The 17,835-nt window shown below is 43.0% G+C and overlaps 1 protein-coding gene across 5 annotated transcripts; it reads left to right on the top strand.

Annotated features, from left to right (window-relative positions):
* Positions 1 to 335: 335 nt before the first annotated feature.
* Positions 336 to 16,442, top strand: LOC142391730 (nectin-4-like). Of its 5 annotated transcripts, none has more exons than XM_075477752.1 (8): positions 336 to 463; positions 2,024 to 2,110; positions 2,268 to 2,398; positions 4,231 to 4,554; positions 5,022 to 5,348; positions 7,462 to 7,746; positions 7,974 to 8,075; positions 11,282 to 12,281. In XM_075477752.1, exons 3-8 carry the CDS (start codon positions 2,329 to 2,331, stop codon positions 11,365 to 11,367), a joined length of 1,194 nt encoding a protein of 397 aa, XP_075333867.1. In that variant the 5' UTR covers positions 336 to 463; positions 2,024 to 2,110; positions 2,268 to 2,328; the 3' UTR covers positions 11,368 to 12,281. The 5 variants fall into 5 exon arrangements, with proteins under 5 accessions (XP_075333867.1, XP_075333868.1, XP_075333869.1 ...); XM_075477753.1 differs by having other exon boundaries at positions 2,021 to 2,111; XM_075477754.1 differs by having other exon boundaries at positions 1,973 to 2,111.
* Positions 16,443 to 17,835: the final 1,393 nt, after the last annotated feature.

Below are 17,835 nucleotides of genomic sequence, written 5' to 3'. Positions count from 1 at the left end.
ATGGCAGCACAGTTTAAGTTTAAGCAAATTTGCCTCTGAACAAACCACAAGACTTCTGGAACAATGTCCTTTAAAACAACCAAGACCAAAACAATCTTCAGCCATCCTCCGCCCAATTCCTGTTATTGTTTAGTGACAAATTCAGTATACTATTTAAGCCGTCAAAACTTTATGTGGTGTATAATGACAATATGATTTATTCCACACCATGCCTGAACGTCCACTGCCTGATTTTAGCGGGAGTAACACACTTTGACCACCAGGGGTCTCCGTTTCGTCGCTTTTCTGGCAGTCGAGGCTGTTTGAAATGACCAGAGAAAGCGCGAGGCAGCAGGAAATCAGGTCCCAGCTTAAATTGGGAGCCGCGGAATAAGCCTAACCAGTCTGACACTGCCAGTGTCACGGAGAGCATCTCGCCAACAGGGAGTTAGTTTCGTATAAGCGGGCTTGTATCTGTCTAACGGTAAGTTCTATGCTTTCATATTGAAAAATGTCGCCTTAATGTCGCTAAATGTCTGGAAAATGGTTTGAAATAACTGGGAAAACTGCGTCTTTAATTTAATTGAGCACACCTGCATTCAGTCAACTCTTCAGGGTGAAAATGTCACAGTAACTGCTATAGGATGGTTTCAAATTGGTTCTAGTTTGCTTCTTCGAATGAATTCCTCTGAATGTGTTTAGGAAAGGTAAATGCTGATTTTAAAATGACTTATTTATTTAAGCCACATCTTTGCTGTATAGTCCTTTAATTGCGGCACCTGTTTGATCTATTTGCAGTAAAAAAAAAAAAAAACTAAAAAAAAAAAACGTTTTTCTTATGGTAACCCTTTCAAGTGAAAGATTTACAGGAACAGAATTGGCTGGATTGCGTTCAATTTGTGGGAAAGGTTTCAAAATGTATGCTTTTCGTTCCCACAATGTGTTCAAGAAATCTCATGTAACATCTGCCTCCTGGGGTTGAACCAGCTGTGGATGTAAAAAAAAAAAAAAAAAAGCCTCGTTTCACTCCCTGAGACTTGAGGGGCGCCTGCTATTTTCTCCATCGTATTTTACTTTCAGTAAATCCCTTCACTTCCAGAGAAGCTGTGGCATGTCGGGGTGGGGTTGGGCTCTTAAATGCCACACAGGCTGCAACATTTCAAAGGTCTCTTTGGGCTGCGTCTGCTGCAGTTTAACATTAAAAGCCTGACAGCTGATGGATTGAAGCGGGTTGGGTCGTTAGAGTTGTCTGCAGCAGGGGTTTTTGTAGGGGAAAAGCAGTTTAACTGTTGCCCAACAGGAGCAGGCTGCATGTTTGAAGGCAGATGTTTGGCTCCGTAAAGAAGCAAATCACCAATAAAGCTCCGAGGTCTGGACCTGGACGACTTGTGGTTGAGACGGGTTCCTCTTTACTATTAAAAGTCCACTTTACTTCTAATGGAAGCCCGACTCTACCTGTTTGTCCTTTATTCTTTTTAAAGGTGATCTGAACTCGCTTTTGATTATTTGATGTGGCATTTTTCTATTGTCTCCCCAATACAACATAGCCTACTATTTGCAGCCAATCAGCCGCTGTGCTTGACTGTTGTTTGCACTCTTGATTACACACTCGCACATATTGTGATCACCTGAATGACTAATGTCCTCTCATCATCATCTGGCCTCTCATTTCTTCTGAGGTATCGATTTTGAAATCTCAGCCTTTGATGCCGTCTAGACACTGAGGTGGCAGCTTGTTTTGCTCTCGGATAATTATGGGCTTACTGGGTTTAGAGCACATCCTGTGGATCAACATGCAAAACCTCCATTAGACCCCAGGTGATGTGTCTTGAGTCGGCAGGAGTTGTTGTTGATGCCTACACATTGCCATGGCGATGCCTCACAAGTGGCATCACTGCACATTTATCCACCTCCAAGAAAATAGTCCAGATTTATTTTTCTTTTTTTCGTCTTTCTCCCTCGGCTACAGAGAGTGTAAACTGTCTTGTTGCAGGGGGCGACGCTGTCCTAGCTCATGTCATCCTCTGGCTTCTCGTTCCAGCAGACGGTGTGCGTGTAAGATGCAGCTCCGACTGTGCTGACCAGCAGCAGCTCTACAAGTCTTGACACTGGACAGCTGACGGGGGGGGGGGGTACGTCTGCATCACAGCTGCTCGATTTAAGCTCAGAAAATTCAACATGTTTTGTTTCTTTTCTTTTTGTGGTCATAAGCTGTCAAAAGTGCTTAATGTTGAGGTTTCCCAGTAGGATTTAAGCTGTGGTTGTAGCTCCATGACTTGTGTTTTCAGCTGCAGACTGGACGTGAGATTGGGTCAGCGTCTGAGTTGGCAATCCTGACTAAGGTGTGCCATGTGTGGACCTGCCTTCCCCCTGTGTCTGCTGCTGTGGATCGTAGGAGCAAAGGTCTTGAGGGCAGGAGGTACGTTCTGCGTCCAGATGGCGCTTTTTGAAGCGGACTGCAGCTCCTTTTTACGAAAACTTCAAATGGAACAGTATCGGCACCCAACTGCTAATATTTATGAGTTTTACTGTGTTGTGCCAAAGATTATAAAGGGACAAGAGAAAGATCTTTGGTTATTCTTCATGACGCGTAACCATACGTGGTGCTTAAAAGTAATTGTGAAAGCTCCTGTATTTGCCTTTCAGACAATAATTCCACACAGACAACATAAATGTAAAACACACAGAGTGCATTGTTGAAGATGGAAGCAGTGGCTTTTTTTTGGCTTTCATCACCTCACAAAACAATCTGTTTGGGCCCTTTGTTGCATCAGATGTCAGATAAGACAATCGGGTACATTTATCACAGTCCAGTAAAGTGTCACTTTTCATGATTATTCTGAGATAAGGTAATGCGATGTAAAACTATCCAGTTATTGCTAGTGGAACGGCAATTCATCGTTTTGAATATAAAAAGCTGGGTATACAATACTGATGAAAAGAAATCAGGTGTAGTTCAAGACTTTTTCAATTTCCAGGGAAACGGGAATGTGTGCATGATTTATAGAGATGTGTGTAAACATAAATGGACATGCAGGATACAAGATAAAAGCAGAGTTTGTACAATTTAGAAAAGTCTGTCATTGGTCTGAGCACCCTTTTTGTTCTCCAACACAGCCTGAACCCTCTTAGACAAGCTTTCTGCCATTTCTGCAGGAATAGTTCTCCAGGCTTCTTGAAGGACATCCCAAAGCTCTTCTTTGGATGTGGGCTGCCTTTTGTTCCGTTCTCTGTAAAGATGATCCCACGCTGCTTCAGTAATGTTGAGGTCCGGGCTCTGGGGAGGATTCATCCCTCCATCAGACCTGCTGCCACTGATTTTCAGTCCACTTCTTCTGTCATTTGGCACAGCTCAGCCTTTTCTCCCTGTTTCCCTTCCTTAAGAACGGCTTCCTGACAGCCACCCTTCCATGGAGCCCGTTTCTGATGAGGCTTGGGCCAACAGCAGATGGATCAGCTGAAGGTCCAGATGCATCTCTCAGCTCCTGTGTCGGGTCTTTGCTGCTGTTTCTTTTTTTCCGTTTTTTTTTTCCCTGTTGTTTTTTTTTTTTTTTTAGGTTTCCCACTTCTTCTTTTTATCCTCCACTTGTTCAGGTTTTTTAAGGACACTCTGCACCATTCTGGGGTATGCTACGTTTTTGGCCAATATTGCTTTTTGCTAATCTTGTTATTTGTGCAAAAATATTATTTTATGCTGGTCGTCCTGTTGTGTTTGGCATTTTTCATTGATGGAACTAAAGTTGGGAACAAATTGTGGGTCTTTGCCTCAAGATATAATTTGAAGAGTTCTTTGCAAAGTTGTCTGTTATGTGTAGACGCAAAACGTATTCATCCCTCAAGTTTGGTGCTTTTTTTTTTTTTTATTTATTTTTTTTTTAACAATCCATAAAACATGTTCCCTCGGACTGGTCTGAAAATGAGTGGGGGGAAGCAGCTAATATCCAAAGGAAAACTTAGAAAGTGCAGTATTGTTGAAGACCCCTTTAAAAGATCACAAGACAGTCTGGCTCCTTGGCAGCAAAATATTAGGAATGTAGGGGGTGGCTCAAGACTTTTACAGAGTACTTTATGAGGTGAAATGTTATCATCGCTGACCATTTTACAACAGAAATGGATCTTTCAGTGCTCTAATTCATTCATTCATCATATTTCATGTTAGATATTAACATTAAAGTAATATATACAGACATTTAACCTCTTGACTCTTCGCTGCCGTGCCCTAACCAAGTCGCTGTTTGTCTCCTACATCAGGTGAGGTTATAGCTCCTGCCAGTCTGACCGCAGAGGCAGGCCACCCTCTCCTGCTCAGCTGCAACATCACCACGACGGCGGGTGACACTGTCCGCCAAGTGCGCTGGATCAACGAGCAGTCCAAGCCGCTTCTGGTCTACCAGCAAACTGTGCCGGTTCACATCAGCCACCAGGAACCCAATGTGCAGCTCACCGCCTCCCACAACAACGCCAGCTACATCACCATCAATAGAGTGAAGCCAGCTGACGGAGGCTGCTACCGCTGCATCTTTGATGTTTTCCCCAAGGGGCAGCAAGAGGGCTCGACGTGCATCAGTGTCACTGGTTGGGCACCATATTTCAGCTCTTTATCATATGTTTTAGATGTTGAAGCTTAACAGGACCCCGATTCTGTTTTGTTTTTTTTGTCAAAGAACAAATCATTGAGCATTTTTCTGTGCTGGTGCTCCAGCCGACGTTTGGACTTTAGTTCTGTTTTTTCATTAAAAACAAAGCCTTTCTGTTTATTCGTTGAGGTCACATAGCCTTGACTCTGTCTGATTAGAGTCACACTGAACTTGATTTGCTCAAAGTGCCCTAAAACAGGAAGTTTTGAAACACTTTGGAAGGTTTGAAATCCCAGATCGGCAGGATAAAGGTCACCCACCCAGCGACGCTCTCTTATTACTCAGATCTTGTTATCTCTATTTCTGCACGCAAACCAGCCTCGTAAAGATTCCACTGTATGATGTGATGAAGGTAGAAGATTATGACGGTGAATGGCAATAAAAGGAGAACTGTCTTTCTATCAGGTAAAGTTCACCTAGAGGGCAACAGGACGGCCATAAGTGGCAGGCCTGTCACCCTGTCCTGCTGGTACAGCCTCCCTGAGAGGGTTCGCCAGGTGCTGTGGAGGAAGACGGCCGAGCAGGGCGACACCACCACTGTGGCCTCCTCCTCCAAACACAGCCACCACACGGAGGAGCAGTACAAAGGTCGGGTCAGCCTGAGCCGGACACTGGGAGACACCCAGCTGACCATCCAGCAGGTCCGCACCGAGGACGAGGCCTGCTACACCTGCGAGTTTCACACGTATCCAGATGGCACCAGGAGCGCCACAGCCTGCCTCTCTGTTTATGGTGAGACTTTTTTTTTTTTTTTTTTTTTGGAATCTCTCTTTATTCCTTTTTTGTCAAGTGGAAATGGCTCAGTATTTACAGTAACTTAAATTCTTCCAAAATGTGCCTTCAGAAACATCTGGAAAGTCATTCTTCTATTTATACAGTCTTTACACCTTATGTTGGAATACATGAGGTGTAATGGTGCATAAAATCATTGGTTGGTGCAGTTTCGTGGCCACAATTTAGTATCTATTTTTATTTAAAATGAAAAGATTAAAAAATATAGTGAGCTGCCCCCTAATAAACAGAAAAACACCTGCTTTCCAAAAGAGAATTTAAGCAAGATTAGTGTTATTTTTGCCCAAATATTTACATGGTGACCTTTTTCTTCTTCTCCGTCTTGATTAATACAAAGAGATTTGAGATAACTTGATTATTAATCTTGCTAAGAATCATTATTAGGAAAGGTCAGCTGAAAGTAATTTTAAAGCTGAATAAAGACTTTGGGCTCTTTAAACCTTTTCCCAGCAATCGGCAGCCATGGGCTCCTGTAAACAGCTGCCCAGCATTATGACAATTAACATCAATGTTACTCACACCGCAGGAGAAGGCTATAAAAGGATGGCAAAGCATTTTCAGGTAATCGTTTCATCAGTTTGTAACTGAGAAGCGGTCGTTACCAGAAAGGGTTGCGGTGTGGAAGGCCAGAGTACTTTTTGACTGCAAAAGACTTTCAGGAGCGTTTATGTCACTCTGGTGCACTTTATAACACGCCACACGCCAGCACAGATTGCAGGCTCGGTAGTTTGTAAGTGCAGATGTAAACAAACGTGATGGATTTTGGGAATAAGTTTTGAGCTGATGAAGTGAAAAACATTTTTGGCAGCAAATGGATGTTTTTGGGGAGGGAGGGGCAGGCACTTCCCTGTTAGATGGAAGAATGGATTCCCAACCTCTTTAAATAAGCTGAAGGGTGGCTTTACGCCATAATACTTACTCTAAACGCAGCTCAAAAGCCACAAGGGACCATAGTCTAAACATCACTGACTATATCTGGACACTTCAAAGTGTAGTGAAGGAAAAAATGTTCCAAAAATCTCAAAATTTGAACCCTTTTTCTGGGAGAATATGCCCCCAGATCACATTCAACTTTATCCTGGAAATCTGGACAGCCGTTACTCATTGAACTATTGTGAAGGAAATGTTTACCAGGTGTTCCTTGGTAAAGTTGGCCGGTGTACTGACCTGCAGTTTATAGTTTTGGTCCAGCTCTAAAAACTTCTCAGAATTCAACTTGGCAACTTAATTTTTGTTTATTTTACCATCGCTGCTAAACAACCTGTCACAGTCTGATGCTTTTTCTAGTTCAAGTTTGTCTCATAAAGTGATGACGGCTCGCATGATTCTAGGATTGATCTACAAATTATGTATACTGGGGTTATACAGTAGACTGAGAGGAAGTGTGTGTGCGTGCGTACATCCTTTATATAGCTCAGGAAAAGGAAGCGCTGTGTATAAACAAACCACAGGCAGGCCTGAGGTGAGAGGTACTGAAGTCTGTCATTAAACTACTGTTCCGCCCTGCTGTCTGTCCCTGGGCAACATTTAACCCGGCCACCTTCTTTTTCTTTTTTTCCCTCTCCAAGCTTGGAGATTTCTAGAAGTTGGAAGCTAACGTTCCAATAGATAGGGGTTGGTTTTCCTCTTTTGTGTGTGTTTTTTGCAGAGACGATAAGGGAGGGGTTGTCACTGAGGGGAAAGTGGTGATTAATGTGGGACACAGCCGGGGGGATGAGTGGCTCACTGTTTCCTCGGACACAAGGCCTCAGTGTGTGCGTGTTTGTCCATCTTGCTCAACTAAACAGGCTTGGCTTTTGTCTAAACTGACAGAACCAAAGGTCCAGACACACACACACAGTTAGTAAAAGCTGCTTTGCTGCCGTTGTGTGTCTGGCTTTTGTTTCCCGACCAGCCTGTTGGAGGGAGACTTGTGTCTTCCGGGTGTATAGATTGTCGGGTCACGTGTTCTGTTTGTCCGTCTCCATCCCGCCAGATCTAAAGGCTGCATACAGTAAAATTGACACACTAAAGTGCTTGATAATTTGAACATAACCTCCAATTCTTTCCCCAGTTTTGCCCAAACCAGAGGTGAGCCATGTGACGTCGTCCCCTGGAGTCACGGAGGCTAACTGCACGGCCCAGTCTCGGCCTGCGGCAGAAATCACGTGGGACGTCGGCCTTGACAACCGAACTTTAGGACCGCCCATTTCATCAGCTTTCGAACAGGGCGACGGCACGACGATGGTGACGAGCACCCTGCTCTTCCAATCAGCGCTGCTCAGAGACCTGTCGGTCAAGTGCATTGTGCACCACCAGGGTTTGGCGAAACCCCTGACGCTGCCCCTAAACACAAGGGGTGAGAAGTCCATAAAGGTTTTAGTTTCAGAGATGCGGGAGAACAGAGGCTTTGGTGTGTTTTCTGTTGAAGTTTGGAGTCATTGGGGCTGTTTTGATGGCATTCTTATTAGATGAGGCTATCATAAGTCTCACATCACTGAACATGTTTAGTCCAGATGTTCTCCGCATGCTGTACTTTGAAACGCAAACTGTATTTTGAAGGAAATGTCTGTGTGTTTATTTCAGTGCCACCACTAATGATCATCCTCATCTCGGTGTGCGGTGTGGCAGCGGTTCTGCTCCTGTGTCTGTGTGCGTGTCTCTGCAAGTGCTTCATCTGTACCGACGGTGAGTCTACCGTCCATCCCACGGAGGCACACACATTGACTTCTGTCTAATAAGACCTCAGTGCAGTCAGAAGAATAATAAAAGCTCCAGTTATCCAAAGTCTCCGCAGGAAGTGCAGGAGTATGCAAGTTATGAGAGTCATCAAAAAAACCTCTAACTCTTGTTGTTCTTGCGTCTGAAAGTGGTTTTCCCTTTCACAGTTGCCAGTTTCAGAATCTCTGTAAATCAGGAAAATGTGGGTGATGAAAATGAATAACATTTACACTTTGAGCATTCCCTCAAAATTCAACAGAAGACGAAGGTGTTTCTGGGAAGCCCTCACGAGTACGTGATTTAGAGTAGAAATGAGAAGCAGATCCGTCGAAAGGAGCGGCAACAAAGTCGATTTAATCACTTAAGAAATGATTATTTGGTAAATTTGTACTATTGGCATCTCTTTATCACTGGATCCCTGTGGTGGGAGGAAGAACATTCAGCTGATATGCAGTGCTTTGTTTCTCTAGTGGCCCGTTCTGCTGGCCAAGTTTTGAGTGCCAGTGATTATAGTGACGGTGATGAAGTGTTCCCATTCTTCTGGTTGCATAAACAGACAACATTCTGGGATTTTATGGGCCTTGACACAACAAGCCAAGAATTACAGTAGCACTGCCAACGTTTGTCTGACTAGACTTGTTTTATATTTAAAAAAAAAAAATTCTTTATAAAGCTGCTATTTGTTATATTTAATGTATTCTTTAAGCAAATCCAAATTGGTCTTCGTTGCCTTTCCTTGCTTCATATTTTCAACCACTAATTTTCCAAAATGTTTACTTTTGGTGAGCCTTGGGGAGCACAGAAACAATCACTTCTGGTCTGTCAAAGGTTACAATGAGGGAGTGAGCAGCTGTTTCCAGTCTGAGCCGTCAAAAAAAATAATAAACTTGCGTGACTCACAGGTGTGCTCCCAGATATGATGCAATATCCCAGATATTGTCAGAGATTAAAGCAATTCCACAGGATGCCCACCACAGCTTTTGCTGTGTGATCTCCCGTGTGGTTTATTTCCAGTTAAGAACGCTACTCCTTCCACAGTAGCGGTATAAGCCAAGTTGCTCGTTGCTTCTACACTTTGGCTTTTTTAATAGATCCCTTCAGATTTCCTTTGATAATGAATGGACACTTGACTACTGTCAAGCACGGGGGGGATGATGATTTCCTTTGCAGCCACAGGATCATGACACCTTGTAGTCATTGAGTTGACCAAGAACTCCTGGAAACAAATTTATTAGAGAGTCCAATTTGAGAATAAATATATAATGACACAATGTAATATGTCATGTGTTGCTGTTCATCTGAGATTACATTTACCTCATTTTAAGACCTTGTCACAACCAGACAATTTTCTTTTTTTTCCTTTAGAATCTTGACCCAAGTTAAGTTTGGAAGTCTGACTTATTGTAGCCTTCTGTTTCCATGCTTCCATCAAATTGGTTTGGACGTTCTGAAATAGAAAACTTCTCCTACTGCATTTCCCTTTTATGGAAGCCTTGATGACAATTGGGTATGTCAAAGTGGGTGATGAAAAATGGCCATTAGCCTCGCTGTCTGTCCTCTCAGCTGTTTTGCAGCTATTATTCAAGGGATGTGTGATAAATCCTAACAGCACTGGGACTCGCCTAGCAGTTTATTAATGTGGCCACATTAAAAGTAATTTTGCAATGTAGACGGAGCTTGATTCTGTAAGGTTCCTAAAACATTGAGTTTGTCATGCTAGTGTGGGTCCTCTGTGATGTGTCACCAAACCATGAAATATCTGGCTTTTACCCGGAAAGGTCAGCTCACAGCTACCTCCCATCCTGAGCTGGCAGGGTCTGTGCATACATGTCATTAACACTCCTCCTGTTATCACCCTTACTCTCTGGCTGTTGTGACGACCGTGTGGTGCCAGCGGGATCTGGTATGTGGACTCTTATCCATGGAAGGCGCGGAAACTAAACTTTAGCTGCAGTTGCCAAACCGGGCTGCAGTCCTTGCTGAGTTGGGCCAAACAAACTGAGGCCTCAAAGGAAGAAAGACAAAGGTGGAGCTGATCTTTCTTTCAGGGTCAGGGTGGTCGCACGACTACTCTCGATTTGGCAGCTTCACCTCAGTCAGAAGCCTAAACAGTGACTAAAGAGTTTCCATTTTTCCTTCAGCTCCTCCTCATTAGTGCTTCCTGGAGCGGTTAAAGAGCGGGCGAGACTTGCTCACATTCTCCTAGTTTCATAAAGGCGAGAGGCCTTTGACATATTTCCTTATTTCTTGTTTTCTCGCCACCTCATCATCCGCTCCAAAACCATCTTTCTTCCACATGTCCCTCACACAACAGACTTCAGTCGTGGTGTTGATTTAGGAGTGTTTGTTTGTCTCACGGACCGTGTTGACACTCTCAAATACTGCGTTCACATGTGATTGATTGTGTTGTCTTCTACAGCGTGGGATCTCTTGAATGGAGCTGCAAAAATAGATTGCTTCTTTCTCTTTTTTTTTCTTTCTTCTAGACATAAATACGCCTGCTTGCATGAGACTTTCCACATGGCTTGAAGTTTCTCATTTTCCAACCGTGCAGAACCTGAGCAGAATAACAAGTGGTCGTGCTGATTGTCTGGAGTTAACAGCCAGAAGAAAAGACCCTTTTTCTCTGTCTAATCCTTCGTCGAACATTAGGGAATAGTGACAGGCCTGAAGTTGAAAGTCTGCCCAAATGATAACAACGTCCCCTCTCACACTCGACTGTACAGAAACACACGCACTGTATTTCCAAGACTCGGCTTGGCCGGGATGTGCTGGGAACACAAGCTTTTACTGTGATGTGATTCAGACTGCCGCTAAGAGGGCTGAAGGTTGCAGAGTTTCCGTCCTTATTTGGGGCTGACTTGGTAGGTTTTATCATACCTTTTACGTTACACATATGACGACGACTTTGACGTAATCTTTGGAATAATCCAGTACTCGATCAGAAGTGTTTCAAGGAATTGATGAGAAGTTGTCTTCATTACCATAGAAATAGCAGTATATTTCTAATGATGTCAAGGATGGCCCTTCCCACTCTTTCACTGTAAGTTGCATCACCTAATGGTCTGATAAAAGATGGTCAAATCACTTATATATTTTTTTATCTTTAGAGCTACACCAGCAAGTTCCTGGACTGTGTTTTTTTTTTTTTTTTTTTTTTTTTTTTGTGTCAGTCTGCCCCTGCGAAGACCAAAAGAAATCCTTTTGCCTATGCAAGATGCCCTGCTTCTGTTCTGGAAAAAAAATGGTCCTCATCTAAACTTTAAAGGCTCTTAAACAACTGCCTTCAACCACAAAAATAAACAACAGCTTGAGGTGAGATATGCGACAGAAACGGCTGTTTAAACATTAAAAAAATTATTGCTTTGATCGATGTCAGGCCAAACTTTGTTGCCTCGATCCTTTTCAAACGAAGCAGATGAACATTTAAGTCTTTTATCATAGTGAGAAGGTGGTTGAGCAAATTTGTTTTCAGGTGCTTTTTTATTTTTATTTAAATAATGTGTGAGTGGAGGTACAAATCCCACAAGTGAATGTCTCAACACTGAGGCAGATTCTATGAAACAAAGCTCACATAAGGCTTGTTGAGTTTGACTTTACCGCAGTGTTTACGAGCGAATGAAAATCCTGGAGCAGCAAGTAAAACTCTGAAAGTAAAAACTCTTTGAGTTTCTCTGATGCAGTGAAACCCACTGTGGGCCAGTTATAGAGTTGTGATGTCTGCGGCTGAGGTCGAACCACAAGGCGGCCTCAAACAGGCCTCTGTGGCTCCCTCTGAATCAGTAGGTGCCGTTTAATTTCTCCCTGCGCCGATCACGGCTGGGAAGAACGGCCAAGGCCAGAGGCGCTTCCAGTAAAACGCTGCTGGTCTATTTGTGGATGCGTTTCCATGATCTCTGGCGTGGCCCTGCGGAGATGTTCAGACTACAAGGTAGTGTGGGGACGGGAAGCTGACCGCAGATCAGAGCCACACGTTTTGACTCGAGCAAACGTTTTCAGTGGGAGTTGTCCTTCTCAGGAAGTAGTGGGCAGGTACCACATCCGGTTTGACACACTAAACACAGTTGGACCTTTCATCATGAGGGCAGAACCGACTGCTCCTCTGAGATTAGATGGAAGAAAAAAGAGAGCAAAAAGGAGGCCCGACTTCCTAACACGGTGAAGGCGACACCTGCTGGTCACTGCGCAGCAAAAAGTTTTTTTTTTTTTTTTTTTTTTCAGACACGTTGAGCGGTCGTGTTGTTTTTTTCCAGTGTTTGACTCTTTGACTGAGTTAACTTATCGCTTTTGCTCTAATGAACTTTTAGGCTACATGTGCCGGTAAAGCTTCAGGGCTGAAGTCGGCCTCCCTTAGACGCAGTGAGGTGTGGCAGCCACTTCAGTATGACTGAGGAATTCCTGCAATAATTTCTCCTTGCGGTGTCTCGGATGTGAGGGGGGGTGTTTGGTGTGCACGCACAAACGTGCATGTGCTTGTTGTGTTTGTGTTTCGCATTCCTCTGTGGGATTTATATGGAAGTAATGCAACCTCTGCCCACTGCATTGTGACATGTTTTCATTGAGAACGTTTAGCTCTTCATTGTGTGCTCCAGTACAGCATTATTCTCCAAATGCATCGGCCACATCTGTAAAGCCAGTTTAGCAACTTTACTTCTATTTTTGTTTTTCTGTTTTCCTGAAATTTTTTATTTTTTTTTTTTAAGTGACAACATAATGAATGAATGAGTTCCACCAAAAAGCAATCAAACATCACTCTGCGTCTCTTGTGCAACGCTGTGGTTCAAACTTGCTGGCTTTTGGACACATTGTTCCCTCATGATGAAGGGAAACAAATGCGGTGACTCTTCCTTGAGGTCAGTCGCTGCTGGAATGAAACGGCCTCCTGTACATTTACGCATGGCACTTAAAGGCATGGTAGGTAATCCTGTTCAGAAACACATTTTGTAATACTGGGTGAAATGGTCCGTCTATCCTGAGAGAAATCTACACAAGATGTATTTAGAAAAAGGGACGAAAATAATCAGACCTCTGTGGCAGCTGCAGGACTGAGAAAAAGCTGACGCTGATCTCGGATTGGTCGCCTACAAAAAACCAATCAGATGCCTCTGCTTTCTGCCTACGCCCCCCTCTGCCGGCTCCCTGCTCCATGTGCGCATGCGGTTCCACCGGCTTTGGATGAAGCACTGACGGAATGGGGAGGGGGGGGTGGAGCTTAGAGGAGTGGACACTTTCGAATCTTGCTAGCTCTCTTGCTAGCTCTCTAGGATTACCTACCATAGCTTTAAACGGAAATATTTCTGTTTTACACAACCGTGTCCCCCTTGTGCGTCTCTTCTAGTACTATAACGCATTTAAGACAAAATATTGTACTTTTTACTTAACTTTACTTTAGTTACCAGCAGTGTTGGGAGTAACGTTTAAGCGTTTAAGTATAACGGCGTTACTAACGGCGTTATTTTTCCAGTAACGGAGTAATCTAATTAATTACTTTCCCCATCGTTACAACGCCCTTATCGTTACTGAGAATATAAAGTGGCGCGTTACTACAATGTGGTTGTAGGCTTTCGGCTACACATCAGCTGCATGCTGCCTGGAGAGAGCAGGAGTGGGGATGATGACACCGTTGCAAATGTGATGATGATTGGCTGTGTGGGCGGAAGCCCTCTCACGCTGTCTCACTGCACGCGCTAAACACACACAAGACAGCGGCCGGCGACAAGCCAGGGAAGTTCAAAGGTAGCGTTCTCTAACTGGAATTACTGGCACTACTTCTCACCCGTGGAGGTAAAAGACAAGAATGTGTATGTAACACATTTTTCCCCAGGGAAAAAAACTTTATCCACGACTGCCTCAAGTAACTCAAATCTAATGAAGCACCTTACATCAACCCATGCGAATATGAAGCACTCGTTGCTTCTGCAGCTGCTAACCCAACCCCAAGCCCAAATGCAGCTAGCGTGAGCCCCAGCGAAGGAGACGGAGCCACTCGAAAACAAACATCGCTTTATTTCTATGCATCATAGGCAGGCTGCAATCTATTGAGTTCAAATAAATACCGAATGTTCCAAATTACTGTATTTAGTGTTTTTATGTCTTTTATATAGGGAAATATTCACTGAGTCTGGTTCATTTTTTTTTTCCTTTAGCACAAGTTTCTTGTGTTTACCTTGAATGAATTCAATCAGTTAATATAAACATAATTGATGTTATAGAACATAACAGTGTTATAGACTACAAAAAATAACGCCACAGTTACTTTGCTGAGTAACTAATTACTTTTACAATGTGGTAACTGAGTTACTAACTCAATTACTTTTTGGGAGCAGTAACTATAATTAATTACTTTTTAAAAGTAACTTGACCAACACTGGTTACCAGTTACTTTACAAATGAAATTTGTCTAATCCGTGACCTATTGTGCGGTTTCCTTTAATTCATCAACAGTCTTCATAACAAAAGACACATGCAACTGCTGGCTTCATAGAAGAATTGTCATTTAATGGGTAAATACTAACCAACTGGCCAGTGTCCCAAAAACCTGATGCCGCCCTGGCAAGCACACCATGCCGGGTCTTTCACTGACGAAATCTCAGGGACGCCCTGTCGGGAAAAGGGAGCCCGCCAAGGCCGTGTGATTGACAAAAAAAAATAAATAGACGGAAGAGGAAATGCTGTGGAAAGTTTCTGCTTGCAAGCTGACCGACTAACTGTGTCTCCCTCTCTGCTTCTGTTCAGACTGATTTGATGAAGGCCCGGCGGAGCTCTGAGTCCGACCTAGCTGCTCAGCACCGTGCCCTCCAGCTCAGTGTGCAGAGGAGGGAACGGAGCTGCTGGCTCTGCTCCCATGAGCACTGCTAATGAAGACCCAGTATTGCTGCACAGTAAAAAAGAACTAAAATCACATTATTCAATGTTAGAAATTGCACTCACTGTAGAGGAATCGCTTAGATTGTTGAGGAAACGAAGGGTTTCATCTGCATCTTGTGGCATCGTGGAGGACCAGTATTTGAGGTGTAAGACAATGCATTGTGTAAGTATTTGTGTATGAGTTTTGGTCTGTTGTATTATGTTGAAAAGTGACCTTTTTGTCCAAAATTCCTTAAAGCCTGGTTTTAAATCTTTTTTTTTTTCTCCCCCCTTTTTTTTTTAATAGCATAACTTTCTATGATTTGAGTTCCAGTAATTCTAGTTGATGTTATTATTAGGTGTCATTTTATGTAGTTTAATGCTCAGAAACTTGGATATTACAGATAATTCACAGTACAGAAACAACCTGGCTGCTTAATTTGAATTGAACTAGGCACATAAAAAAACTAGGATAAAGAGCACTTAGAAAAACACAAATGGGCATCGGACTGAACCAAAACTGTTCTAACTTTGTCAGTTTGGTGCGCAGATTGAGTCGATACCCTTTTTAGCCACATCAGTCGTCCTCCTCAGCTGATGCCTGGTTACTTTGGGACACCAATGTGGCCACAAGAGGTCTGCTTCACCACCTGACAGAACTCTGTGTGGCTGTCACAAGGATGATTAAAAGGGGTCCAAATTTAAACTTGCAAGTAATGGGAAAGCCAAAAGAGGCTGTGAGCCCGAGGGCAGAACCTGACTTTTACTTCAGTGAACCAGCCCTGTGTGAGTCACTGAGAGGAAAGAATGGAAGCTTTGTTATTTATAGCTACCGCGTGTGGGACGCGGATGGGTGGTCGACCTGTAACCCTTGTGTGCTCTGTGGTTAACACCGCCCCCCAACGATTACCGAGCAGACGAACCCTGCAGCTGTGAATCGCTCGATTCATGTTAGACAGGCCGAGGCATTAGTGTCTGTTTCTATGAGTACGTGTGTTTTGAAAGAAACTGGGAGTATATGTGTGTGTTAGTGTTTATGTGTATTGCTGAGCAGTGTTTTGACTTATGGCGGTGAACTGTAGAAAGCACCAGTGTAAGCTTCTTTGGGTTTTTTATTTATATATATATATATATATATGAATGAAAGAGTTCCTATAGGCCTACAGAGGCTGTGTGCAGGATACTTCTAGTGAAACCTAACGTCTCATTTTATATGGAGGTCTGTTATGTGTATATACAAAGACAGTTCTAAGGTTTAAATATTAATAAATACCAACACTGCAGTTAAGAAACTAACCGGGTTTTATAATTGTTCTTCCCATGGTGACTGTCAGTATTTTAGTATGTGGAGAACCAGCTGACTGAAGCTGTACTGCAGAGATCAGCTCTGACTGAAAGAAATAAAAGTTTGTTTTCTTGTTTTCATGGTCTGTATTTTAGAGATTTTTTTTTTTTGTAAAAAATAAATAAAATTTAAAAAAAAAAAGAGCTATACCTTCTTAATCCAATTTTGTGTGTGTTGGACGGTCTTGCTACAACTAGAACAAATTGTGATGGTGATCAAAAGCCGGTGCAGTCTAGAATGCGTTCGTAGCTGTCATTCCGCAGCACGAAATGTTCACCTTTTCACCAGAAAATGTGCAAAATCAAAGAAAGCTTCTCTTCCTGGGCTCTAAAGTCATCACGCATACTGGCACTCTCAAAACGTGTTGAAATATGGACATTGGCACACATTTTCCTCTCTAAATTGTTCCATTTTTACTATCTTTTTATCTTTTAACTGCCCCAAAAGTAATACTGGACAAGTGTAAGCCATTAGGAAAAGACTTACTAGGCCAGGAGGGGAGGAGGTTGTGTTGCACTTAACAATTTATAATCGCACATTATATTAATTTTTTTTTTTTTTTTACTGAACTACCTTTGAGAGTTGTGGTATTGTTTGGTAACTTTGTGTGGGTGGTAAAGTAGTCTCATTACAAACGTTAAACACTGGAGAACTCGTTGACTCCACAGCCCACTGTCGTGACTGTTTCACTCTCGGATCCAGCATGTTGATTCAGTCATGCAAATATCCTGATTTTAAAATGGCTTCAACCCAGAGCGCGTGCAGTCCCAAACACTGTCGTTTTAGCTATTCAAATGAGATGAGTCGCGTTGGAAAATAAGATCACCGACAGCTCATTACCACGGTGGAAAATGAAAGCACCGGCAAGCTGAACTTTCCAGGATGTAATTCCCTTTAATGTCTTTTTTTTTTTTTTTTTTTCTGATGGCGTAATAAACTTTAAATGAACCCATGCATGCATGTGCATAGCACGAGGCTTATAGAGTTTAGTGCCATTCAAAGGCTTGACAACTCATTTAACTGGACATAAGTCCCATCGTTGTTGAAATACATTCTTTCAAAAACAAAGACGCCGGTCTCTTTCACTTTTTTTTTTTTTTTTTTTTCTTCTTCTTCATGGATTTTGTGCAGCCTTCCTGCCTTACTCTCTTTATTCTTTCCTCCAGAGTGACCCATAGTTGCCCTTTCCTTCCACAAGCTTAAAAAAAAAACAGGAAAGGTGTGAGTTATTTGCCTTTGACAGACAGATTTATCTGCATTGTTATGAGTGGCCCTAGATGGAATTAAAGCAAATAATCTGACTATTCGTGAAAAACACGGAGGCTTATCTGGAGGAAGCCGTGTGCTTTTGTTGTGGAGCTCACAACAAAGGCACCAGTACGGGTTGTGGAGTTGTTTTGATTGGAAATCACTCGCCTTCCCTTTTTAAAACATGTCGGGGGTTTTGTTTATTGGTGTGCAAACTTCTCACAAAGATGAAGATGTATCTGCCCAGTTCCACCTGTGGTGCACCACTGAGTTTTGCACATGCGCCAC

The sequence above is a fragment of the Odontesthes bonariensis genome, chromosome 11 (genome assembly GCF_027942865.1).
Source record: "Odontesthes bonariensis isolate fOdoBon6 chromosome 11, fOdoBon6.hap1, whole genome shotgun sequence".
Classification (NCBI taxonomy): Eukaryota; Metazoa; Chordata; class Actinopteri; order Atheriniformes; family Atherinopsidae; genus Odontesthes; species Odontesthes bonariensis.
The sequence above is the reverse complement of the archived record's forward strand: the minus strand, read 5'-3'. Positions and strand labels throughout refer to the sequence as shown.